Genomic DNA, 27,261 nt, shown 5'->3' on the forward strand with positions numbered 1-27,261 from the left:
GGGCAGCAGCTGTTTACATACTGGTATGGCACTATTTCAGTATTTGAACTCTTAGAACTGTGCCTGGCACATAGTAGGTGCTCTGTAAATATCTACTCAATGAATGAATAATGAGATGACAAAATATGAAAGAAGGAAGGAAGGTAACTTCAGAGGGAAACTGAAAATCATCAAATTGGACATAAAGGGTAAAGTGGTATATTATTATCAGAATGTTGTGGTCTTGACTGAGCCAACTATGGCCTTTAAAGATGTGGATTCAAAGCAGAGATCAGAGCCCAAGGGCAGTTACCACCTGCACAAAAGTCACATCATCACCTTGCCTTTTGTTGTTGCTATTGTTGTTTTAATTTTTTTTAATGTTTATTTGAGAGAGAGAGAGAGAGAGAGAGCGCGCCAGCGCGGGAAGGACAGAGAGAGAGAGAGAGAGAGAGAGAGAGACAGAATCTAAAGCAGGCTCCAGGCTCTGAGCTGTCAGCACAGAGCTGGATGTGGGGCTTGAACCCACAAACTGTGAGATCATGACCTGAGCTGAAATCAGACGCCTGACCGACTGAGCCACCCAGGCGCCTTTGTTGTTGTTTTTGATAAACTCTTTTTTCCCCAATTTTTAAAATTGTGGTAAAATACATACAATATAAAATTTACTGTTTTAGTCATTTCTTTCTTTTTAATTACTTTTTTCATTGAAATATAATTGACATATCATTATATTATTTTCAGGTGTACAATATAATGATTTGATATTTGTAGATGTTGAAAAATGATCACCATGATAAGTCCAGGTAAAATTCATCACCATACATAGTTTGGAAAACATTTATTTCTTGTGATGAGTCTTCATAGTGCAATGGTATTAGGTACATTTGTATTGCTCTGCGTTAGATCGTGACTTTAAGTATGTCACACAAGCTTTTGTAGTTCTACTTTCTTATCTCTAAGTAGGGGAGAGCCTTTTTACGTTTTATCTCCTAGAACTGTCATGAGCATTAAGAAGGAGATAAAATATGGAACATCATGTTCAGTGGGAAATCGACAAACCCTTCTCTATGAGTGATTCTAAAGCCAGGGTTGCTAGAATGAGGTGGCCCCTGGGGATCACAGTGACACTGAACAGATGGATGACAGGCACCATTTCAGGGAAGTCCCTACTCAGGAAGTGTCTCTTTATTCCTAAGCTGTGACGTTATACTTGTTGAGGTGGAGGGCACAGATTTTACGAAGAGATCAACTTTGTCGGGAAGGTGTTTCCTTTCCAGGACTATACTCAGTGCAGTTTTGGAATTGGGAATTAGGATGCTTGGATCATAGTGGCATCCACAGCACTTTCATATGAGTTTGAAGAAGATGGCCTTACAAAGTTGTAAGCGTACATTAATTAGGTTCTTGCCACGTGCTTACAGACCACATCCTCCCTTGCTACTGTTCTGCTCTTGGTTCACAGAACCATGATAAAGAGGTCAAGGAGAATTTGGATGAAGCACATGATGACTAGGTGATTGGAAAAATTATATGTGTGAGAAGTTAGAATAAATGTGATGGTTTAGCTTAGAAAATGAAATTCAGAGTTAAAAAATTAAGGTTTCTTTTTTATTCCCCTAGATATGTGGAGGAGGCTTAAGCAGAGGCGGTAACCACAATGTGTTTTCCTTAACCCACGTGTTAAGTCCTCATATTGCCAAATAAGGGGTCTAATTATGGATTAACTGGGACAAGGCTGAACCAGATGTCATGTCTGAATTAGAGATGACAAGGCTAAGGTTTGTAGACTTTGTAATCATGTCTGTGTCTGCTATTTATAATGTAGACTACACTTAACACCTTAGGAGTTCTATTCTACCTCTAAGTCTATTGCTAATTGCAAAGAAGCTGTCCTCCACCTGGCGTTTTGGTTGAGAACAGTGACCTTAGCAGAGCCACAGGCTTGACCTTGAATGCACTTGTTAGTTTTATGTCTTGAGCAAGTTATTTAACTCTTCTAAATTCCTGGTTTTTTTTTTTTTCATCTTTAAAATAGAGATAATAACACCCCACCTAACATAGTTGTGGTGAGGAGTGAAGGAGGTCACGCTGATGAAGGTGTCCCGGGGCAATGCCTGGCATTTGAAGCATTTAGGAATGGCTGGCAGCTCTAGGGAGGAAAGTTGTGCGACCTTCCAGAAAATTTTCTGAGCTATTGTCTTACCTCCCTTGAAGAGCTGAAACCTATCCTCCTCCCCACCCCATTTTACATTTACATCCTTTCTTAGCTCAGAAACACTCAGATGGTTGTTAGTCTGTTGGTTGCTTGGGATAAATCACCGGAAGGTGTAGTAGGAGGTGTTTTTTGTTTGTTTGTTTTGTTTTCTTTTGTTTTCTAAGATGTTATTTGCATTTTAAAGGAAGAAACTGTCTGAACCAAGTAAATTTTTTATTTTTGACATGTGTGTTCAGGCATCCTTTAGTTCAGTAAATATTTATTTGGCTCAGGGGAGCTTTACCCAGCACAATGGTGGGCCCTGGGGAATATAAAAAAAAAAAGAAAAAAGAATGAATACCTGGCTTAAAATGGGGGACAGATGAGTAATAAATAATTGAGAAAAGTGTGCAGTAGGTGCCAGGTTGGATAAATAAAAATCAACAAGTGTTTTTCCCACCCTTATTATACATGAGGCCTTGTTCTCAGGGTTGAGGATGCTAAGGTATTGAATAACATAGCCTGCCTTCTGGAGGGAGTGTTTAGGGACCAGGGTCAGACCTGAGGAGAGGGAGGGATCAACCCCAGGCTAAGCTGGTGAAGGACTATTGAGGGGTGTGGGGGGTAGCATGTTTTCTTGGGGGGAGGAAGGGTGGGGAAGTGATTAAATATATTTTAAATATCTAGTTTGAAAAGGGGATAATACAATGAATTTAATCGAAAAAAATTTTTTAACTTAAAAAGTGGCATAACCACATCATAGAAGAAAATTAGGAAAATTCTTCTGCACTGACATCATTCTAAACATGAATATTCACTTAAGTATAATTGCGATGTAGTTTTGTGAACATTTTTTGCTTGCCCTACATACGTTTTGCCTTATTGCTACTTAAGGTGATCAAATAATATTCCATTTGGAGGGCATAACATTATTTGTTTAACATTTTAGGTTCCCTTCAAATTTCTTATGATGTGACAAACACTTTTGACATTATAAATGTTTCTTTTTGTGGATTTTTGTCTTTAGATTGCCAGAAGTGGGATTCATAGATTTTAAAAATGCAAGCAAGTTTTAGGTTCTTGCAGCATATTACCATATTTAAACCAGTCTGCACGAAATTTGGTATTAAGTGAAATGTCCTCTCCAGTGTCCTGTACCTTTGCATATTGGGTATAAACATTAAAGATCTAGAAATTTAATTGGTGAAAATGATACCTCATTGTTTTACTAATCTTTTATTATTATTATTAATGAGACATTATTCCTGTAGTTTTATTTGTAGGTTTATTAACTTTTGAATAGCTGGTGTTTTAAAATAGTTGGATGTTTCCTTACTTGGACCATTACAAGTTGAAAAGTATCAGCCTCTTCTTTCCTTGAAGAAAAGAAGTCATTTCCCTGAGTCTAATTTGTATCAATAGATGTAGGTCCCTAGAAATCACACCCATTAGTCCAAATTTCTGTACAAAATTAGGAAGTGCATATACCTTAAATTCTGTTACTTTACAGATGCTATATTAATAAGTACTTCTATTTACCTCAGTACAAAGGAATTGTTGATAATGGATCTATTGATTATCTAATACCTAGTGATCTACTGAATATATAGAAAATTATATTCAGAGTAGTAATACTTAAAAATGGTTTATGTGTATGTGCTTAGCCCATTGAAAAATGGAAACCAGGCCAACTAACTTTGAATTTATAAAAGTTTGGGACGAGCATGTTAAATTTCCTTAATCTCTAACTCACAATTCATCTGTAAATTGCAGTTTCAGACCTACTCTAACTTGTCATCAAAAAGCTATGGTTTAAACAAATGTTATGTGAAAAGATAGGTAAAATCCTCAAAAAAAGTGTTCAAAATAATACAGGCATTTACCTTAAATATTTATTAAAACAGTGATATGCCAGCTACTAGTGTTCTGTAACCTCTGTGGCTTCTCGGTAAATCTAACAGATTGTGTTTGCTTCTGCTTGTGGAAATTGTGGAGAGGAAGGGAGGCGTGGCATGGCTGGGGCAGGGCAATTTCCTGTTTTGCAGTTCCTTCCTTTTATAGCTTGATAGACAAGAATGCTTTTGTGATATTACCTGTAAAAGGGCCAGTCAGGCTTTTATCTTCGTAGGCTTATATTTTTGGTGCTTTCAAAACAGGTGAGGCTCCCTAAGATCACACAGCATTTTCAATTTTAAACTCTGAATTTGGAACTTTTGTTAGTCTTCTACATACAGATAGAGCAATATTATCTTTTATTCAACCCTCCTTGGGTGTGACATTTAGCTGTGGGCTGGGAAAATGAGCTGTTTGCCTTTCATCTGTGAAAGGTTTGTTTCTCAAGTTTAACTGAATAATTGTTTTGTATTTTTTTTCTGTTCTCTTTGTGGCATCCTGATAACAAGCTTCCTCTGTGCTGTGAATAAGCTCACAGATTTATATACACATACATATGTACACACATAACACACACATGCACGGTACTTAGTACTATATATTTAAGTACTGACACACTGTATGTTTACCATAGCTTATGAATTTTGGAATCTTAGTAGCCTCGAAAAGACATATACTTTCTCTGTGAAAAAGCTGATGTCCATTTGTTTCATTTATATACTGAATTAATGGGATGCACTTTTTTTACTGCTTGGGATTGTGTATTTACTTGTTTATTATCTCTCCCTTCAAGGGAAGGAACTGTTTTGTTCCCTACAGCAACCACTGCATCTGGAACACCGTCAGAAACATCCTAAGTGCTCAGTAAATATTTGTGGTATGAATGACTGAATGTTTAATTGATAGATAAATATTAATTACATTGAGAAAAACACTGATAAGTAAAAGGTAATTTTCTACAATTCTTGAAAGATTAATATGGAGTAATTTAAAAGCTGTAGTACTTTTAACAGCAAGAATCGTAGTGTTTTGAGGCATTAATTAATTTTTTTTTAAGTTACTGAGTAAAACAAGGTGTTTTATATAACTCTTTACAATTGTAGAACTGAAATAGGCTTTGTTAATATGCACAACCGTTTGAAATCGGTATTGTGGGTGGTAGTCTTAATTTTGGCCTCAGCAGTTTTTGTTTTTCTCAATGGGGGAAAATCCTTATTTATACATTAAGTAGTTGCTAACGAATGTCAGTACTTTTTTTAAACAGCTGTCCTTGCAATTTTAGGATAATATTCAGTAAGAAATAACCCAAAAGATTGGAAGAAGAATACTAGAAAAATTTTTAATCAGAGTTGAATCTTTAAAAATTTTAACTGAACGTATTTTTTGATAGAAAAATTTTTTAAAAGAGGTACCCAAAGCTTTGAAGATAATGTCCATTATTAGATTATGACTTGAAATGTATTTGTAATGCCTGATATGACTGCAGGTGATTGGCCCATCTCAGTTAGTTTGCAATTAACATGTCCTATATATGTTTGCCTGGGCCTCGCTTAGCAATTACGTGAGTCTGAGCCATCTCTGTTCAATTTTATGCAAATATGCAGACTGAACAGACTCACATTTAGATGTATCCCCAGTGAAACACTATAGGCTTCCTAATTGGTGAGACATTTACTAGAATATATACGGAGACTGGAGGTAATACTTCCAAGTTTAATGCAAAATGAGGTTATTTGGTTGCTAAACAACTACCATGGTGATTTCCACCATGGTAAAAATCAATATTGAATCCATTTGGTTATGTTTATTGTTTTCTCTTAGATTAAAAATAAACCAATTTTAATTTAGAAACGTAGACTCACTTTTGCAGACTCCTCAAAGTACCTCCCGCAAGAAATTCACAAGGAAAAACTCTGCTCCAGTCCTGCTTTCTCATGTTTTAGTTGGAGAATCTGAGCCCAGAGAGATTGAGTACCTTGCCCAAGGAATAAATCCAGTTAGTGAGAGACTAGAACCCAAATCCCCAAGTTCCTAAGTTGGAGCTTTATCCACTCACAGCATGTAACTGAGCAGTGCTAGTCTTGGAATAATACTGCATCTAAACCAAAATATTTTGCAGAAAATTCAAAATAGCATGTAGTGTGGAAGGGCAGAGTTTTCCAGTACAAGACAGTGTTTCACTCAGTCTTGCAGTTAGTTTCCTTTCCAGGTAGCTTCTGAGCTCTAATTCTGGCTCATGGGGCTAACATCCCAAATACCTTGTGTACCAGCCAGACGCAGCGGCAGCTCTTTGCACATGTGCTTTGGCGATGTCCATGGATGTCTTAGAGTAAGTCTAAGTGTCAGGAGTGAGAACAGGAGAGCCAAGGAATGACATGAAGTAGGTTAGGCTGTATCTTAGGACAGGGTTTTCAAGCTCTTTTCACTATAAACCACAATAAGAACTGTATTTTACATTGTAGTTTAGTACACACACTCTCACACATAGTACACACACTATTCACATGTATAACTGAAACAAAATGTCCATGAAACAGTTCTTACCTTACAATAGGCGAGGCATATTTTATATTCTGTCCTATTTTATTTAAAAGAATCTTTACCCATTCGATTGATTTTGCTACCTGCAGTTTGCAAATTACCTGCAGCTTGCAAAACAGCCATTAAAGAATCTGCTTCCTATGCTTAGATCTGAAATGTGTTTGCATGTTTTTTTCAGCATCCGTTTGGGCACTGAACCCACAGGTGACTGTTTGGCCCTTCTGGGTTACCCTATGGTTAACCTGAACAGCTTAAGGAAAATGGAAAGTGTTCTCAATTCCTCAAAAGGCTCCCATGCCTAAATATCAAGATGTCCAACTGGCTTCCACATAATATTGATTCAGTTGATACTTGATTGTTAGGAAAAGCTGTTTGTTTCAAGACCTCAAATAATACAATCTATCTTTCCTTATATCACTTTGATTTGAATCACTAGTGTTTCTCTTAAACTCCTGCTCATCCCCTTCTTCCTGGTCGCCAAAATGTGCCTTTATTCACTTGTAACAACCTTGAATGAGAAAAGCCTGTGCTCAGGTCAGCACTGGGGGTGCTAAGGAGCCAGTGCCCAGCCTGTCTCTTTGGGTCTGTTATGTGAGTGCCTTATCCATGTAGTTTGTTTATTTCTTTTTTTAATGTTTATTTATTTATTTTGAGAGAGAGAGAGAGAGAGAGAGAGAGAGAGAAAGAAAGAGAATCCCAAGCAGAATCCACTCTGTCAGTGCAGGGCCCCATGTGGGGCTTGATCTCACAAACCATGAGATCATGACCTGAGCTGAAATCAAGAGTCAGATACTTAACCAACTGAGCCACCCAGGTGCTCCCATCCAGTGTAGTTTCTATATTCATGCTGATGGTATGGGATGTCCTATGCACTTCATGACACCTAATCTTAAACCTCAGGTTTATAAGAGGTTTTGAATACATAACTTTAATCTTTGTAAGTTTCATTTCACGAAATCTTTTCTGTTTGATATAGTGAGCCAAACAGTAGTCTTTTCCCCATTATGGACAAAGCCCTCTCTGTAGGTATTTTCTGAAATTTTAAATAAAGGAGGAGCTAACTGGAGCTTCCATTGAGGTTGCTGTGTGTTGAGTTATTCCAAAGACTTTTCATGCCCAAAATGTGGTGACTATGCCTGTAAGTTAACCATGCCCTTGTCAGCTCCTAGGTTTCCGTGTTAGTGCCACCGTGCTCCTGTGTCTGTCTTAGTTCTCTTCTTCATTGCTTCTCTGCTTCACTCTTGCATCCCCTGTGCCCACTCCCTCCCACCTCCTGAGACAAATACTTTTAGGGCCCTTGAGTTTTCATTATGCAGAAAGTCAGGGATGTGGTTAGCAAATTCATGGTTAATCAGAGGGAATAGTGGGACTAGGAAAGTGTAATCTCAGCCTGAAAGAACTATTTGGAGTTGCTGCAGGACCTCAGAGAGTTATTTGATAGGGGAGTAACATTCATGGTTTGTCATTTCATGTTAATGAGTAGACAGACCAGCCTTCCCACGTGAAGATATGTACTGTAGGATGAACCAGACTTTTCACTTGTTTCATGAGGGTGTATGTGAGTCATTTAGTGGGGCTTGCTTTGGGAAATTTCTAAGTAATAAAAGAAAACCAGAATTCCCTTCTCAAAGGAATCTCTCCTGATATTTTCTCCATAATTTGTTTGCCCACTGCTTCCCCACCCCTCAATTGTTTATTTTGTTGTTTCTTATTACCTGACCCAGACCATGGCTTAGTTATTGCTTTTTTTTTTTTAACCTTGTCTTACAATTTATTATGTACAATGTAAGCTACTAGAGGAGGCTTTTTGCAATCACTTGCTTCACCATTTCTCTCCTACCAGAGTAAACTCTTTGAGTGAAGGGATGACTCTTCCACGTGTTTGTATCCCCAGTGCCTAGCATAGGGCCTATGTGTTGTTTTAAGGAATAAAGGAACGAAGGATGTATGAGACAGTCCTGGAGGGAATTTGCATTTCCGTGGTGACTGATCTTGTGTTACTAGTGAGAAAGGATGTGGATGGACTCCACACCTGGGGTCTGTATCATACTGCTCCAACCCCCAGGTCCTGGCTTGACTTCTTCACCAGGGTCTTGGCTGCAATGCTTTCAGTTTGAAATCAACTGCTTGTGGAAATCAGTGGGAATGGATACACCCTGTACAAAGAATTGAGGAATATGCTGTAATTCTTCTAATAGCACTGCAGGTATTGTCTGTCTTAGAACTGGGGACACTTTAAATCCCACTAGTTGAGGGACACCTGGGGGGCTCAGTCGGTTGAGCGTCTGACTCTTGATTTTGCGTCAGGTCATGATCCCAGGGTTGTGGGATCTTCCCCACGTCTGGCCCTGTGCTGAGCGTGGAGCCTGCTTGAGATTCTCTGTCTCTCTCCCTCTGCCCCTCACAGACCCTGCTCATGTGAGTGCTCTCTCTTTCTAAAATAATAAATTAAAAAGAAAAGTTAATAAAAATAAATTCTGCTAGTTGAATGTGATAAGTTATTTATGTTCCCTTCAAAATGTCTGAAATTTTGAGAAAATTCCTAAGGTCTGTAAGTGTGTACTAGTTTTAGCAGCAAGCTACATCTTTTACCTGGAGCCATATTTTAAGTTTTATTCTTTTTTGGAAACACATCTGTGAAATAATGGAAAAAGCGACAAAATGTGGTTAACGTTAAATTTTTTTTCAATGTTTTGTTTATTTTTAGAGGGAGAGAGAGAGAGAGAGAGAGAGAGAGAGAGAGAATCTGAAGCAGGCTCCAGGCTCTGAGCTGTCAGCACAGAGCCTGATGCGGAGCTCGAAATCACAAACAGGGAGATCATGACCTGAGTTGAAGTTGGAGGCTTAACTGACTGAGCCACCCAGGTGCCCCAACATTTTAAAACAGTTTCTAAAATCGGGTGCCTGGTGGGTCAGTTGATTGAGCATCCAACTCTAGATTTTGGCTCAGGTCATGATCTTGGGGTTTGTGAATTCAAGCCCTGCAGTGGGCTCTGTGCTGACAGTGTGGAGCCTGCTTAGGATTCATTCTCTTTCTCTCCCTCTCTCCCTCTCTCTCTGTCTCTGTGCCCCTCCCCTGGTCACGTTCTTTCTTTCTCAAAATAAATAAATAAAAACTTAATAAAAAATAAACCTAAACATTTGGGGTGCCTGGATGGCTCAGTTGGTTGAGCATACAACTTTTGATTTCAGCTCAAGTCATGATCTCAAAGTTCATGAATTCGAACCCCACATGAAGCTCTGCGCTGATAGCATGGAGCCTGCTTGAGATTCTGTCTCCTTTTCTTTCTGCCCCTCCCCCATGTGCTCTCTGTATCTTTCTCAAAATAAATAAAATAAAAATAAACTTAAAAAAAAACTGTTTCTAAAATCATTTGGTTTTTTTTTTGTTTACAAATCAGATGTATGAATTAAAACACAACCACAGCATGTTTTAGGATATCCTGGCATTGGGCTATGCCATTATTAGCACAGGGTTAAAAATAAAATTATATATTAAACTTTATGCATGGATATTCACTGATGACAGTATTTTACTTCTGAATTCATGGAAGAGGAAGTCAGATTTAAATTGTTGATTAAGATCCTTCTATTACAAGAAAAAAATTTGGGATTTACCCTGAATGTGGGCCACTGGACTTTTTCTGTAAGCTCTATTTTACTTTTTTTTCTTAAGGACCTAGATCTCAAGTTAAATACAAAGACTATAGGGACACCTGGGTGGCTCAGTTGGTTAAGCACCCGACTTCTGCTCAGGTCATGATCTTGTGGTTCATGGGTTCAGGCCCCGCATTGGGCTCTGTGCTGACAGCTCAGAGCCTGGAGCCTGCTTTGGATTCTGTGTCTCCCTCTCTGCCTCTGCCCCTCCCCTGCTTGCGCTCTCTCTCAAAAATAAATAAACATTAAAAAAATGAATAAATGCAAAGACTGTAGGATGAGATTCTGGCTTTTACCATATCTACTGTAGCAATTGAGAGATAATTTCTCCTCTGAAGAATTGCTCCATTGGAGCTGTATGTAGTACAGTGATTCTTCTGTAAGTTACAGAAACAGACGGATCTTAGAGAGAGGTCTTCTCTTTGCCCTGCCGGCCCACCCCTACCCTTGGCCGCTTCTCCTCCTTATTGTGCTAGGAAGCCCAGAGAAATTAAAGAACTTGGCCCGAGTGTTAGAATAGGGGAGGACAAGAACCCCTCTAGTGCTGGCATTCCAGTCATTCTTCCCCTCTCCCTTAGCAGCCCCTGTAGTCCCAGGTAGCACCACTGTGTGAAATAACCAGTTACCTATTTTCTCACACTTTGCTCTCAGCTTTCATTTATGCCTGTCACTCATCCACCCCTCCTAGTTATCTTTGTGTGGCTCTCCTTCCTCAACTTTGTTTCTTCCCTGCTGCTTCCACCTCTGTCTTCTTCCTCTGTTACGGTCACTTCTCTCCTTCTGCTTGGTTTCCTTCCTTTGCTCCTCCTTCTTTCTTAATTGGCTTCTATGGAGAGTAGCAGTAATGTAATGATTTGAGTTTTTTGGTTACCTGTCACTGGAACTGGCTCTGACATGCTCAAGCTCAAAACTTGGTAATGAATTTCCTGGTAGCTTAGTCGAAAGGAGGAAGAGATGGTTCCTGGAGGCTTCATTGTTTAATAAAAACTCTTCATTCATTTTTTAATATAGTCTTTAAAGTTTATTTATTTATTTTGAAAGAGAGAAAGAGAGCATATGCGCATAGGGGAGGGACACAGAGAGAGTGTGGGAGAGAAAATCCCAAGTGGGCTCGGTGCTGTCAGTGTGGAGCTTGACTTGGGCCTTGATCTCACAAACTGTGAGATCATGACCTGAGCCGCAATCAAGAGTTGGAGGCTTAACCAACTGAGCCACCCGGGTGCCCCAGACAATTTATTCATTAAAAAAATCTGTTTTTAAAAATTTTTATATATTTTTGACAGAGAGAGTGCGAGCAGGGGAGGGGCAGAGATGGGGGAGACAGAGGATCCAAAGTGGGCTCAGTGCTGACAGCAGCTAGCTGGATGCAGGGCTCGAACTCACAAACTGTGAGATCATGACCTGAGCCAAAGTTGGATACTTAAACAACTGAGCCACCCAGGCACCCTTGTTTTAAAAAATGTTTAAAAAATTTTTTTTAATGTTTATTTATTTTTGAGAGAGAGAGATAGAGCACAAGCAGGGGATGGGCAGAGAGAGAGGGAGACACAATCCAAAGCAGGCTCCAGGCTCTGAGCTGTCAGCACAGACCCTGACACGAGACTCGAACCCACGAACTGTGAGACCATGACCTGAGCTGAAATCAGATGCTTAACTGACTGAGCCACCCAGGCATCCCTAAAAGACTCATCTTTTAGAACTCTACTTAAAGCTCTCCATGGTACTGTTATCTCTGTGTTTCAGATTTCTCTTTTGCTACTAAGCCATAGTGGTCTGATTATTAACATATGTGCCTTCCCTATTGTCTTCATTTTTATATCCCTAAAATGTAACGCTGTCCCTACTAGTAGACGCATCAATGAAGAGGTAGATGTGACACATGGGTTGTCAAGGACATCGGCAAACCTTTTGTTATACCCTTGGAATTTCACTGAGAGTGTAGGCTTCCTTATCAACTATCACTTAAAGCTAATGAAATAATACGTATTTGTAGTTCTGTGATATAATTCAGGTTTTTAGCCTTCTGACTTCTGTAGCGTTTATTACAACAGTGGTTCTCAACCATAATTTTGTTACAGAAATACCCATGGGCCAGACCTCTCATATCTGGTGAATCAGAATCTCAGGGGTGCAGAAATCAGGATGTCTATATCTTAAAACAGCTTAAAAGGCTTTTCTGAGACATATTCAAAGTGGGGGATCCCCTGGCTTAGAAGATAAGAAGTAACATGAAGGGGGGGCTGCTCCTTGATGGCTCAGTTGGCTGAACGTCTGACTCTTGATTTTGGCTCAGGTCATGATCTCACGGTTCGTGAGTTTGAGCCCTACATTGGGCTCTGTGCTGACAGTGCAAAGCCTGCTTGGGATTCTCTCTCTCTCTCCCTCTCTCTCTGCCCCGCTCCCCCTTTCTCTCTCAAAATAAATAAATAAATAAATAAATAAATAAATAAATAAATAAACTTAAAAAAAAAAGAAGTAACATACAAGAGATACTCTGAGGTTAGGAACATATTTGCCTTGTTCTTAGTGTTATACATGGTGCCTGCTACCAGTAGTTCTTTACTGAATGGAGAAATGAATCACCTGTGTGTAAAACACACTGCTCATCTCCTTTTCCTTTTTTCTCCTTCCTTCTTTTTTTTACTATAAGTAAATCTGTACTGCATGTCTTGCTGCTGATCAAAAGACAGGGTGAGAGGGGCGCCTGGGTGGCGCAGTCGGTTAAGCGTCCGACTTCAGCCAGGTCACGATCTCGCGGTCCGTGAGTTCGAGCCCCGCGTCGGGCTCTGGGCTGATGGCTCAGAGCCTGGAGCCTGTTTCTGATTCTGTGTCTCCCTCTCTCTCTGCCCCTCCCCCGTTCATGCTCTGTCTCTCTCTGTCCCAAAAAATAAATAAACGTTGAAAAAAAAATTAAAAAAAAAAAAAAAAGACAGGGTGAGAAATCACTGACCAGGGTGAAGGGAGTGTTGCTTTCTGGAAGTAGTGAGGTTTACCTACAGTAGTGAGCTGGAAAGGGAGGGAAATTTCCAGTAGCTGCAGGGAAGGCATATATACTTTCTGTATGTTATATATATTGTGTATGTATACAATAGATCTGTTGGGTTGGATTTAAGTTACTTTTATTTAAGTTGGAATTGCCTTCACTTGTTTTAGTTGTACTATTTGTGACATTAATAAACCTTTAGGGAACATGGTTACTTCTTTAAAAAATCTATACACACTCAAGAATGATTAATTCTATTATACTCTTAAAGGACAGTTCTGTCATGTGGCATATATTTGAATAGTTGAGGCTGTGTACAGTAAAATAACCCCAGAATCCTTTCTGCAAACACCTGACTGACTGATGGGCAAAGCTCTTGTTTTTCCTGCTTTCTCTAAGCAACAAATCTTTGTACATACTGGAAGAGAACAACCAGCCCCTTGTTTGTGTTCATTGTTGGTTTTCTATTCTTGAGTCAATGCAAAGAACAGTAGCTTACAAGTTACTATGAGATTCTAGATCTGAGATTTAGTTCACATGCTGTGTGGATTCTGTCTTAGAAGATTGGATAACATCTCACCTACAAACTTCTTCTATTTGGAAAAGGATAAGATGACTATATTTGAAAAGGCTTGTGTGTGTGTGTGTGTGTGTGTGTGTGTGTCCATGTCCCTCAGGTGCTTGTTCTGATTACTAACATGAATACATCTGATTGTCTGGTTTACCTCCTTCCTTCTGCCTAAGCTCTGTAAATTGAAAGTTCAGAGGAAACAAGCCATACTTTGGTCATACCTCTTTCCCACCCTGTTTGCGTTCCATTCCTGGCGAGTTCCCCCCTGTGTTTGTCCAGAAAGTTTTTGATCTCTCTTGCTTACCTTTCTTCCCAATTTTTTCCCTCTGGTTACATCAAGAAAATCTCAGGTTTGCCATACCTCCCATTGCTTCAAGTTGGAATCAGTCCTAATCATAATGCCAAATATTGAGGAAAGCTATGCATTTTGAAGTGAACTTCAATATATTAAGGTACCCATCCAAACATTTGAAATAATTCAAGGTTCATTTTAAAGTCATTCTATACATGTTGATTGGTTTCTTCATGTTTTATTCACCTAGACTTTCCTCAAGTATTAGCACTGAAGGTAGATAATTTAGAAAGCAAACATGCCTTGGGGCGCCTGGGTGGCGCAGTCGGTTAAGCGTCCGACTTCAGCCAGGTCACGATCTCGCGGTCCGTGAGTTCGAGCCCCGCGTCAGGCTCTGGGCTGATGGCTCAGAGCCTGGAGCCTGTTTCCGATTCTGTGTCTCCCTCTCTCTCTGCCCCTCCCCCGTTCATGCTCTGTCTCTCTCTGTCCCAAAAATAAATAAACGTTGAAAAAAAAAAATTAAAAAAAAAAAAAAAGAAAGCAAACATGCCTCTTTAATTATTTTTAGTTTTTAGTTTTTCAAATAATGTTTTCCACCACATTTTATTTTGGCTATATGATTTTAATGATAATGTGGAATATATAATCATTTTTGGACTAGCCAAAGAGACTGACAACCAGAAGGTTTTATCTTGGGAAACTATTTCCAAAGATCTAAATATTAGCCTTTACAAATAAACGTTTAGGATATACAGTAAAACCTTGGATTGCGAGTTGCTTATTCTGTGAGTGTTCCACAAGATGAGCAAACATTTGTAATAAATTTTAACTTGATAAATGAGCGATGTCTTGCAATTCAAGTAGTACATGATGCCGAATGTTACATGATCACCACTGAGCCAATGGTTCTTGAAATTCACTTTGATATACAAGTGCTTTGGATTACAAGCCTGTTTCTGGAATGAATTATGCTCGCAAACCAAGGTTTTACTATATAATTCATTTGCAAGTTAAAGACTTTTTATTATTGGTTATAGGTGTTAGGCGAATTCAGTACTGATGCTTGGTCTGTTGTGGATCTATCATCTGTATCTTCATCATAAATGAAGTTATGTTTCTTTGCCTTCTAAACTTGATCAGATTCAGTCCTTGTTTAAAGAATACAGTCCTTGCACACTCCACTTTTTTTTTCTTTCTTAATTTGAGAGGTTTTATGAAATAAAATTCATACTATATCCAGAGGTAAGCAGTGAAACTCAGCAAGAGGAATTTTTAACCTGCAACCATTCCATTTAAGAGTATGTATTATTCAAGTAATGTTCTGGAGTGAGTGTGTTTTTATATTTCATACAGAGACTGCCTTCTAATGATGAATGACATACAGGGTTATGTTTGCTGTGTGTTGTAACATAACAGCCTTGTACTCAGCTTGTATGAGACTGGGGAGTCAGATTTTCTTACAACCAAATATTTTTTCCTTCTCCCCCTTAAAAGGGCCCCTTTAGGCTTCTGTGTACTGAGAACATTAGCTTAGTGTTTCCTTGGTTTGCTTTAATAAGAGGCTGGGCTAGCTAGTTCAATGAGATACAACCAGCTCAGCAATGTCTGTGTTGGAACATGAGCTCTCTTCAGGCAGGAAAAGTCTGCAGTGTTACTGAGACACAGTTAGCGAGAGATGTGTATTTGTCCTGGCTGTAGCTGTCAGTTCTGGAAGAATGTCTTTTCAGGCTGCTGAAATTCTGGTTCCCATCAAATTAGATGGGAAGACACACATGGAGGGGGGTGCTTCGCTGGCTCATTTGGTAGAACATGTGACTCTTGGTCTCAGAGTTATGAGTTCAAGCCCCACGTTGGGTTTAGAGATTACTTCAAAATCAAATCTTAAGAAAAAAAACCATGGCTTTAAGAAAAACAGACACATGGCTAATGTCTACAGTTTTCCTAAATTGCCCATCAAAGAGCCACTGGTTTCACTCTCATCATGCCCATGAGAGGCCGTGTTTGTGTTCTAAATGAATTCTCAAAAAATGAAGTCCACCATATATCAAATCTCAAATTAAAATTAAAATATAGAGAGATGTCACTTGAGAGTATTTCAGAGCAAACATCACCCCAGCCCAAAAGCACAGTCATTCCTATACCTTTGTTCTCATAAGGATGCCAGATGAGTGTTAAGTAATTTAGGGCAAAAATAGGTGATGGAGATGGAGGCCTGGCATCAGGTTTTGCCTTACTTCTGTACTTAATGTTGCCGCCATATTTGTTAGGCAGATGCATTGTCTTACATTTTGCAGGCCTCATAGTCTGATTTATATTAGTCTCAAAACTGGAAGAACAGGAAAAACAACTTACCTTCTTTTATAATGTGTTCAAGAGAAGGTGCGTTCATTCTTGTTTTAATTAGACTGTTCAGTAGGATAGATTTAAAAATAGACTGAATGAAATACTGTTTTAAATATTCAGTTGGATTTCTGGTTTGTAATCAGACTTATGTATCTAATTTGTAAGTGATTGTTTAACACTGAACATTTTTATTTCCATAAACAATTAGAACAAAAGTAGGATCGGTGTACATTTGAGAAATGTTTGGCTTTTTTTCTATTTATTTATTTTTTTTTAAGTTTTAGAGCTGAATGTAGGTATTGTTTTCTCAGTCACTGGTTATAATGAGAGGAAATGATTAAGAAGAGAAATGTTGCTGAAAATAGTAAAATTAAACATTTTGTTTGTGCTTGCCTATGACAATTAAGACTTAATGCTGTCTTCAGGAAAAAGCAGTTTATAAATTAAGTGCCCTGACATTTAAGAAGTCTGAGAACTGAAGGTTTGGCAGCCAAGGAGGAGACTTTAAAAGTTTTATGTTTCAACTCTTTGCAGAGTTTCTCACCTCGTTGTGTGTTTTCGTAGATGTTCATTCCATGGACTTCTGTGGCTCATTCTTTGCCAGTAACTGGTAATTGCTTTCCTCTCCTAAAAAACAAACCTAGCCTGGTATTCTTATTCTTTTGTTCATGAGAAGTTCACATAAGGAAAAATGGGTATGGCATCAGCTCTCTTCTGGTTACATATACTTTGTTGGGGAAATACGTGGGCCACCCCAAGGATCTTCTGATATTTTGACAATGGATTTGATAAAACGGGCCACAGCATTTATTTTATGGTTGTTGATACTAAGGCACCGGGAGACTCAGGAGGCCATTTGAAGAGGCAGGCAACATCTGTACTTTCAAATGAGAGAGTTGAATTAAAGGATGGTCTGTTATGGTTTTGGTATATAACAGTCATGGAGGGCATTTACAACCTCATGTTCTGATGTTTATACATGTAGACAGGCTTTAGGGTTCAGGTGTCAGAGATGACAGCTGTGGCTCGGGATTCACGTGGATACAGGTGGTAAAAATGAGAAAAGAAATATTTGGGGACCAAAGTTTATCTCCTTTCTGTGGTCCCTTGTTATAGAAGAGCTGTGCCCTAGATATGAATCTGAGCACTTTACGTATATTATTAATTCATTTAATCTTCCTGGCAGTCTAATGAGGGTGCCAGGCAGTTACAGTTCTTATCTCGACTCCATAAGGAAATGGAAGCACAGAGAGTTATACAATATGGCTCATAAATGAAAGAGCCTGGATTTGAGTCCAGGCAGCTTGGTTGTGGACTTGGGGTGTTTAAGCACTACTTAAGCACTTAAGCAGACTTGGGGTGTTTAAGCACTATGCACTGTCACCTGCTCTCTAGGTAGATAATCTGTGTTCTGTGACCATGTCACACTTGTTCTCACATAAAACGCCCTCTTTCTCTCCACTATTTGTTCATGCATCCATCAAACATTTTTTGAGTATGTGCTATATGCCAGGCGGTGTTGAGTCCCGCAGATAGAGAGGAGGCAAGAATCCTGCTCTCAGACTTATAACCTAGTCAGGGAGACAGAATCTAAAATCTAAATCTAAATTTCTAAAATCACCCCAGAAACATGTGAAGACCAACTTGGGTAAGAATTTGAAGGAGGAAGGAAGGAAGCTTTGAGAACATAAGGATGGGATCTGAACTCATCGGGTCACCGAAGGAGGCTGCCACACCAGAGTGACTTAGAGCTGTGGTCCCAAGGAAGGGGAAGAGGTGGCCATGTAAATGCTCGTGTGGTGCAAGGAAGACTTGAGTCAAGTTTGGTCCCTTCATGGACTGTTCCCTAGCTCTCTTTAGAGCCCTTGTCAAGGGCCTTATTTAAGCCCTTCCTTAACGAGGTTGCAGCCTTGCCTTGTGTCCTGGTGTGTATGTAGGTTCCTATACAAAATCTGTAAACATTAAGTACACACACCTGGATCTTTGGTGACTACTTGTTCTGTTCCACCTCCTGCTTCCTGCCTTGTATGAGGTGTTGAGAGTGGCAGAGTGTAGACTCCGAACAGACAGGGACTGTGAATGTCTGGGTCAGGAAGTATGCCTGGACCCTCCAAATGCTTTATAGAAGCTAACAGAAGTCATCTGAGCTAGAGCTCTTATTTTTAAATCCATCTCTGTCTTACTTTTTCCTTTAGCACATCCTTGAAGAATTGACTACACCTAGTTTTATGCTCTTATATAACTGGGCTCAGAAGGTTAATTTCACTAGCTCCCCTGGGCATTATCACTAAGGTTGTAGTGACACATTTAGAAAGTCTTATTCACTTAATTATTATTTAAGTTAAATTAACTCACTAGGGTGGATGCACTTGTAGTACCTTACAAGTTTAAAGCAGTTATCCACTAAGCATATATTTACTAGGCATCTATCTGATAGGAGGCTCTGTAAGGCTTATAAAGGTATAAAAACATGTTTACTGCACTTAAGGTGCTTTATACTTCAGTATAAAGGAGAATAATTACAACAGAGCTGTCAGGAGCCCATCAGGAAGTGGTTAGGAGTGCTGTGGGGAGCCAGACTGCCTGACTCCACCACACCCTAGCTCTGTGACCTTGAGCAACTGATTCTCAGCATTTCTTGTATAAATGGAAATGGGTTAATAATGGAACCTATTTCAGGGTGGCTGTGAGGACTGTTGAGCCAAATTACGTAAAGTGCACGGAATAGCGCCTGGCACATAGAAGTCACCTTGTAACTTTTTGTTTTTATTATTATCATCATTATCATGGTCATTTTCATTCTTATAGTTGAGTCTAAGGAGTCGGGGAAGGTGGTGGAGGTGGTATTTGAGGTAAGTCTAATGAAATAGAAGAATTTTCGTAGCCTGAGATGGTGTGGAGAGTATTCCAGAAGAAACCTCAGATGAAGGTGTCAAGTATGCTTAGGGAATGGTGAGGAGTCCAGACTAGCAGATGTGGTTCATTTAAGTAACAATGAGAAATTCACCCGGACACCTGGGTGGCTTAGTCACTGAAGGGTCCGACTTTGGCTCAAGTCATGATCTCACGGTTTGTGGGTTTGACCCCGCATTGGGTCTGTGCTGACAGCTCAGAGCCTGCTTCAGATTTTGTGTCTCCCTTTCTCTGCCCCTCCCCTGCTCATGCTCTGTCTCTCTCTGTCTCAAAAATAAATAAAACATAAAAAAAAAAAAAAAAGAAATTCACCTAGAGAGATCAATTGGCACTTTATCTTGGTGAATGATGGGCAGTCTGGCTGGGGTTTTTGAGCATGATTGAGACTCTTAAAATCCTGTTCCAAAATTGCTGGAGTAGGCAGGAGTGGAGGCAGAGAGAAATCACGTTAGTCTTAGCGTGTGATGATAAGGGTTTGAAATAAGGTGATGGCAATAGTCATGAAAGAAAGATCAAATGCAGATTCGCCAACAAAGGAATGAAGTTTAAGATTCAGGGCCTTTCACATGCTTGGGCCTCTCTCTCAAGGTCATTGAACGGACCCTACTGGTGGTTTTATAAAATTTGAAAAGATATTTGTATCTTTTTTTTTCTCTCCCCAAATGTTATGTTTCAGACCCCCAGGCTGCAGAGACTCTAGAGAAAGAATCAGTCAGGGTATTGATTGGATGAGGGTGGACACATTGAAGGAGAGGCCAGAGTCAAAGGTGACTTTGGAGATTGAGTTTGGCTGATCAGGAAGAACTCTGGATGACAGACACAGGGGGATGATGGGAGAAGCCAGTTAAGGAGCAGTGCTTTCAAACCAAGGAGGTGCTCTACACTGATTAGCTTTACCAGGGAAAGAAATTTTTTTTTTTTTTTTTTTTTTTTTTTGCCTCTGCCCGTCCCATCCTCAATTGCTGTCTTGCAAGTGTGATGATTTTAAGTTATATGGGGCTTGGGAAAGGGGTGTGACTGTTAAGGGATTAGAACCCAAAGCACATATCATACATAGGGGACATCGTTGTAAAGCCCCCATTTAACACTCTGTATATGCTGAACCTAGTTGTCTGAAACTTTTAAAGAGAATTTCTCTTTTGGTTTAAATCTCCCATATTTGGTAAATTTTAGGGCTTCTAGACTATTTTCAAGTTGTAACATCTGTTTTCTGGAAACTTCTATTTTGAAGAAATTTAATGGACTCAGAAATTGTTGGAATGCTGATTTCACAGCTATTATGTCAATGTTCTAGTGATAGTACCTGACTGGGAAAGATTGTTCTCAGCATTTATTTCCTCTTTTACAAACAAGTAAAATAATAAACAACAGGAAATCAAATGCCAAAACTAAAGAATACGCTCTCAGATGGCCAAATCAAATCCTCACGAGTATTTCCACTTTACAGACCACAAAATATAAGTGTAATTAAAAGAGGGCACAGGTTTCGTCTTTATATTAGGGTTGTGTACATGTATACATGTTGTATTTTATAGTAAGTCTTTTTGGGGGAAATAATAGCACCTCAAAACAAAGCTAGAAACATAGTAAGAACTGAAGCAAATGTGCCCAGAGAAAGACCATCAGGCAATTTGTGACTCAGGGTCTGGTTCTGCCCTTCTATAGTAAGCCATTTGTTTGAAGAATCACCTTTTAGGTATCAGAAAGATTAAATTATCTGAGTAAGGAAATATCATTGTAAATTCCAAAATGCTTCTGAAATTCATATATATTATTTTTTGACAGGCTTTAAAGATTTAATGACCATAGGATTTAGTGGAAAGAAATGATTTAGGAGTATTTGCGGATTAATTCTAAGAGGATTTTATTAACTTCCCAGGTTGGTTTGCTATTCTTCTATAAGATTAGTCCAAACTTGATATTTTTCAGCATTGTTTCTCAATGTGTGGTATGCACACGATTTAAAAATGTTAAATTATGTATTTTAATATTCATTTATGTCTAGACTCTATATGGCAAATGATATTGGTTTTCAATTAATAGCAATGATGTAAAACACTTGAGAATAAATTGATTTAAAAGAATATGTCTATTTAAAGAGAGATAGTAATACAGGGTGCTTTGTGTGGTTGCTGAAGTAGGGTAGGTTGATGCACGATTAGTTGAAGTGTGGGAAACATTGGTGTATTGGTAAACCATATAAATTATGCTATCTTGTAGTACTATAATTTTAATAATGTTGTTAAATAAAAACTCGCAGCCATTGTGTGGTTAGTTGGTTGTTTGGCTGGTATGTATGTATGTATGTATGTATGTATGTATTTATTTAAGAATGCTGGCTCTTTAAGAATCTTTTAGTAAAGAAATTGAGAGAGTTAGGGGCACCTGGGTGCCTCAAGTTGGTTAAGCGTCCGACTTTGGCTCAGGTCATGATCTCACAGTTTGCGGGTTCGAGCCCCGTGTTGGGCTCTGTGCTGACAGCTCAGAGCCTGGAGCCTGCTTCAGGTTCTGTGTCTCCCTCTCTCTCTGCCCCTTCCCTACTCGTGGTCTGTCTCTCTGTCTTTCCCTCTCAAAAATAAAAGAAAACATTAAAAAAATTAAAAAAGGAAATTGAGAGAGTTATTTGGATCCTTGGTACCTAGCATCAAAGTTGATTAAGCAAAAACACAATCACTTTAATTGGTTTACTTCTAGTAGTTAGAAATAAGAAAGCATATGTCCAATGCTATTCTATTGAGAGTTTTCTAGGACTTCCTGGCAAGAGTAGTGTCCTTTGATAAAAGTAATGCATGTGCTCAGTCTTCCAGGGGTCAATTAGTAAATTGGTAAATGGTACACCAAACACCATGCAGAGGGCTTTTGTTAAGTTTTATCACTCAAAAGTTTGGGAAGGTCCTTTCAGTTTGGGTTTATGTATGCTAATATCTAGTGAAGAGAATAGACCGCATATTATTTTTTTCCCTGGGAAGCAGAAAAGGAAAATAAAAATATTTAGAAGATGCTTTGAAATTAATTTTATTCAGAAAATATTTTTAGAAAAATTAGAATATCTGGCACCCAACTTTTGAATATTAAATGTAGATTTTATTTTTAGAAAGAGTAGACATTTACTGTTTCACTGATTTATTCTACATTTGAAAAACAAATTAATCCATGTCAGTACAAAATGTAAAACACGTGGAAACTATAAATGTAAAACATGCAGTAAAGTAGAAAGTACTCTTTTCCTTTCTCGCTCCAGTCCTCTCCCAACCCTATTTCTCAGACACGACTACCATTAACAGTTTGAAGTCACCTAGTTTTAAGAAGTCAAGTGGAATGGCATTTAAGAATTTGGAAGAGTAGGAATCTTTTTTCCCAATTTGTGCTGCTGTGGCCTGTGTTTATATTTTCAAGCATATGTGGCGAATGGAAGTACCTTGGGCTTTGGAGTCAGATCTGTGTTCGAATTCTAACTCCATCACAGAACAGCAGCGCGAGTCTGGAAAGTTCCTTACCTTCCTGTGCTTCAGATTTCTCAGCAGCAAGGCTTAGTAAATGTTGCTTTTCTTCTGGGCTTTAATCAGGCCTAGTCTGTCTCTCTTTCTAATAGGAGACATATCTAAGAAGATCTGGCATAAGAATCCATGACATGTTTGGTTTTTTTTTTTAAATAGAATTTGTTATTTTAATGACCCTAGCCTGCATGCATTCAGTAATGCACTCATTTATTACATTTCACCTACTGTCAGGTTGTAAAAGGTCACTGAATTTACCTGCCCCTGGAATCTTCCTGGAATTTAGATGGCCTCTGCTGGGTTTCACTTTGCACTTATTAATAATTGAGCACTGGGATAAAAATAAAAACAGACTCTCATCTTACAGTGTGAGAACATGGGTCATGTGTGCTAAGTCATGCAGGTAAGATGAGTACCCTGTGGGGTATCCAGTCTAAAGAAGTATTTCATGTGGGCTGTCACCTCTCTCCTGCAGAATGGGTGCCTCAAAATGAAAGGGAATTAATGTAATTGCTCCTGAGGAGGGAAATGTATTTTTGCTTTTCAAAGGTTGTTGTATAAGCTTTAATTATGTAATCCAAACACAGAAGCCTTTTACCGCAGCTTTCCCTTTTAGCAGCAGTAGTCAACTTTGCGGTACTGCTGCATCTTCAGGCTTGAGAAATCAGTGCATTATAACCAACTCTATTTATAGGGTATAACCTGCCCATTAGGGCACAACAAAATCCTGTTTTAATATTGGTCTTTAAAGCTATGTTTGGTTTAAATGGATTTTTATGATTATTTGAGCTGCAACTAGAGTTCTGATTCTCCATTTGTAGAATCAGTGACTCACATCTAGATCGTTCTTTTACAGTGGTTTCATTTTCTGTGCTGTTTTTTGTTTCATGTTCAATTTGCTTTGGTGGTTTGTGCCTTATCAGACCTCCAGGTTTACTTGCCAAATGAATATGGAGCTTTCTTTTTAAAGCTAGAAGTATCTTTTATGTTTTTATTTTAGTTTTCTGTTTATTTTTTATTTTTTACTTTGAGAGAGAGAGTGAGAGTGGGGAAGAGAGGCAGAGGGAGAGAAAGAGAGAATCTTAAGCAGGCTCCATGCTCAGTGTGGAGTCTGATGCGGGGCTCGATCCCATGATGCTGAGATCATGATCTGAGCTGAAATCAAGAGTTGGATACTCAACTGACTGAACCGTCCAGGCACCCCAGTTTCCTTTCTTTAGAGAAGACAGAATTGAGGTATTTTCTAGTCCTGAAATTATTAATAAGTAAATACACATAATATATTGCTAATGGGGTAGCTCAAAACTCAAAGAAAATTTTCAAGTAAAGAGGAAAGTCCTACTTTTTAGGAACTGAGACTCTGCCCCTCTTGTTGAAATGTACAGGGTGTTCAAATAATGCCATTAATTCTAGGTGGAGAGGATTTTTAGGAATAAAATTTGATTCCAACTATAGAGGAAAAGCACTGATGCCCTCAGCCCCAAGTTAGAATATTACATTATACTTAGAATAAAATCAAAGTCTGCCAATGGTTTGTATTGCTCTTCACTATTTGGCCACTAGTTGCTTCTCCTTCCCATGTTCTAGCCACGCTGGGGATCCCTTGTCCAACCCACCACACTCTTTCCCTTGCAAGGATGGTGGCCCTTGTGATTCCTACTGCCTGGCAAGCTGTTCTTCCTCTCCCCTGCTCTCCCCTGGGTTTCCCCCTGCATATCTTACCCTATATGTCTCCCGGGCACCCCTCTCAAGCAGCCCCTTTCTATTCTCTTTCCAGAACCTTGTTTATTTCCTTTTGAGCACTTAACTCAGATGGTATTTATTTTTGTTAATTATTGTCTTTGTCTCATTAGAATGTAAATTCTATTACAAGAACAGAAGTACCTGATACAGTGCCTGCCACATATCATATAGTCAATATGTTGGTTAAGTTGTTTACTGGTTTTAAGAGCTCATTTTTGTTTCTTTAAGATTAGTTTATCATGCTGGACCAGAGGGATTTAAGTATCTTGGATATCAACAGTCCAGCCAGTGTGTTTTCTAATGCTATTACCTGCATTCATTTTCACCCGCTTCGTTGTGATTTTATTTTATTGTGCTGACAGTGCACAGTCCAATAATGGAAGTAGAATTGTTCTGCTCCCCAAAGGGAAAGCACTGCCATTGTGCCTGTTCAATGCGCCTTGTAAACAGCCCCGGATGGCCTCTTTATGGATCTGCCGTCTGTCTCTAAGCTCTATCCATTCCTCAGCCAAAGGCTGCAGCTCAGCTTCAAGCTGGAAAAGAAATTTTGGCAGCTCAGTTGCTATCTTTTAAAGGTCAGCATTAATAGTCACCATGACTGACAGTTTGTCAGAGTGGAAAAGGGGAAATGCAAATTTGGTGAGTAGTTAAATTAGTTTCGTATCATTCTTTGATGGTGTTCTAAATGTTGCTCTTTCTCTGTCTTAGGTAATCTACTTAAAGAAGACACCAGAAGAAGCCTACAGAGCACTGCTATCTGGCTCAAATCCCCCCTATCTTCCCTTCAGGTATAACTCTTGTGAGACTTGGGCTAATGGCACTTGGCTAGGCAGCTGCCGCTGTAGAGTTGGATTACTACTGTTTTTTAATTGTCTTTAGACTGTGACTATGATGTTGTATGGAATAAAAGAGATGTTAGTTTTTATTTTATTTTTGTAGAGTTCCCCCCTCCCCATCTAACTAAGAATAAAATCGCTTTTTAAAAAATATTTTTTGGGGTTAACTTATTTTGAGAGAGAGAGAACGAGTGGGGAGGGGCAGAGAGAGAGGGAGACACAGAACTCAGCACAGGCTCCAGGCTTTGAGCTGTCAGCACAGAGTCTGACGTGTGGCTCAAACCCATGAACTATGAAATCATGACCTGATGCAAAGTTGGACGCTCAACTAATTGAGCCACCCAGGCACCCCTAGCTTTTTTCTTTTTAGGAATTAATTTTCTCCTTGAACCCTTTCTATGTCTTGAGGAAGGCTGTCTCTCATTACAGTGTTGGGAAATATTTTTTTAAGTATCAGCTGAAGGTCTTTAAATTTTTTTAAAGTTTATTATTTATTTTGGGAGAGAGAGAGAGTGAGCAGGGAAGGAGCAGAGAGAGACAGAGAGAGAGAGAGAGAGAGAGAGAGGGAGAGGGAGTCACAAGTGGGTTCCACAGGATCAGTGCAGAGCCTGATGTGGGGCTTAAAGTCATAGAACTGTGAGATTATGACCTGAGCTGAAACCAAGAGTCAGATGCTTAATCAGGTGAGCCACCCAGGTGCCCCATCAGCTGATGGTCTTCTAAAAATTTCAGGTAAACTTGAGCCTGTTTAAAAAATGGAAGGGAACATACAGCCACACTCCTACAACAGTCATTTCTGATAGAATTATGAATGATTTTAACAGTTTTACCTTTTTGCTTATTTGTATGTCCAAACCTACAAGCATATGCATTTCTTATTGTTGTTACTAATCTCATATTACCAATTACAATGAACGGAAGGAATAGCAAAGATTGAGGATGCCTCTTTGTCTGACTTCCTTACTGTCCTGTAAACTCAGAGGGCAGGTCCTGGTGCCCAACACTTAAAAGTGCTCTTAGTAAATATTTGAATGAATAAATCAATACTAAATCCCTTAAGATCCAAGGGGCTCCCACCTCTGTTTCTCAGGCCACAGGAGAGGGCCTTAATTAGGCACAGGGTAGATGCCAAGGTGGGGAGGAGGAATGGGGGAGATATTGCTCTAATGTGCTTGATCTTCTTGATCCGCTTGACTGTCTCAGTGAAGTCAGAGGAGAGTAGTGAGAGGAAAATGTCCTCCAGCAATCTAGAGTATGAACGAATTAGCGATTGAAGGACAGATAAAAACTGACAGTTTATGTATAGGAGCTTTTTAACATGGAGACAAAGCTTGTTTTTTGCCTTCCCCTTCTACTGGCTTCTATAATTTGAAAGTCCTTTGTAAAATACAATCCTAACTTTTAGAAAAAGATAATTATTTCAGTCAGTTTGGGCTGGTGTAACAAAGTGCCATGGACTTGGTGGCTTGTAAACAATAGAAAGGTATTTCTCAGTTCTGGAGGTGGGATCTGGGTGATCACGTTCTGGTGAGGGATGCAGACTGCTAACTTGTATCCTCACATGGTAGAATGAGAGTGAGAACGATCTCTGGGGTGCCCTTTATGATGGCACTAATCCCCTTCATGAGGGCTTCACCCTCATGACCTAATCACCTCCCAAAAGTCCCACCTTCTAATACCATCAGCTTGGGGATTAGGATTTCAACATGTGCATTTTGGGGGGACACTAACATTCAGTCCATTGTGGTAATAATAATAATATTAATCATTCTACTAAGTTTTAAACAAAGTGGTTAAGAATATGTCTTGGAGGCCG

At 39.2% G+C, this 27,261-nt stretch overlaps 1 protein-coding gene across 15 annotated transcripts in view; it reads left to right on the forward strand.

Moving 5' to 3' along the window:
• The window catches only part of CDC14A (cell division cycle 14A), a 191,366-nt gene that overhangs the window by 39,993 nt on the left and 124,112 nt on the right, over nucleotides 1-27,261 (forward strand). For all 15 annotated transcript variants that reach the window (XM_045036293.1, XM_045036294.1, XM_045036280.1 and 12 more), the window contains one exon: nucleotides 25,318-25,397. In XM_045036293.1, coding sequence (XP_044892228.1) covers nucleotides 25,318-25,397 — 80 coding nt within the window. Of the gene's footprint in view, nucleotides 1-25,317; nucleotides 25,398-27,261 lie in introns of those variants that run through there.

This window comes from Felis catus, chromosome C1 (assembly GCF_018350175.1).
Source record: "Felis catus isolate Fca126 chromosome C1, F.catus_Fca126_mat1.0, whole genome shotgun sequence".
NCBI lineage: Eukaryota > Metazoa > Chordata > Mammalia > Carnivora > Felidae > Felis > Felis catus.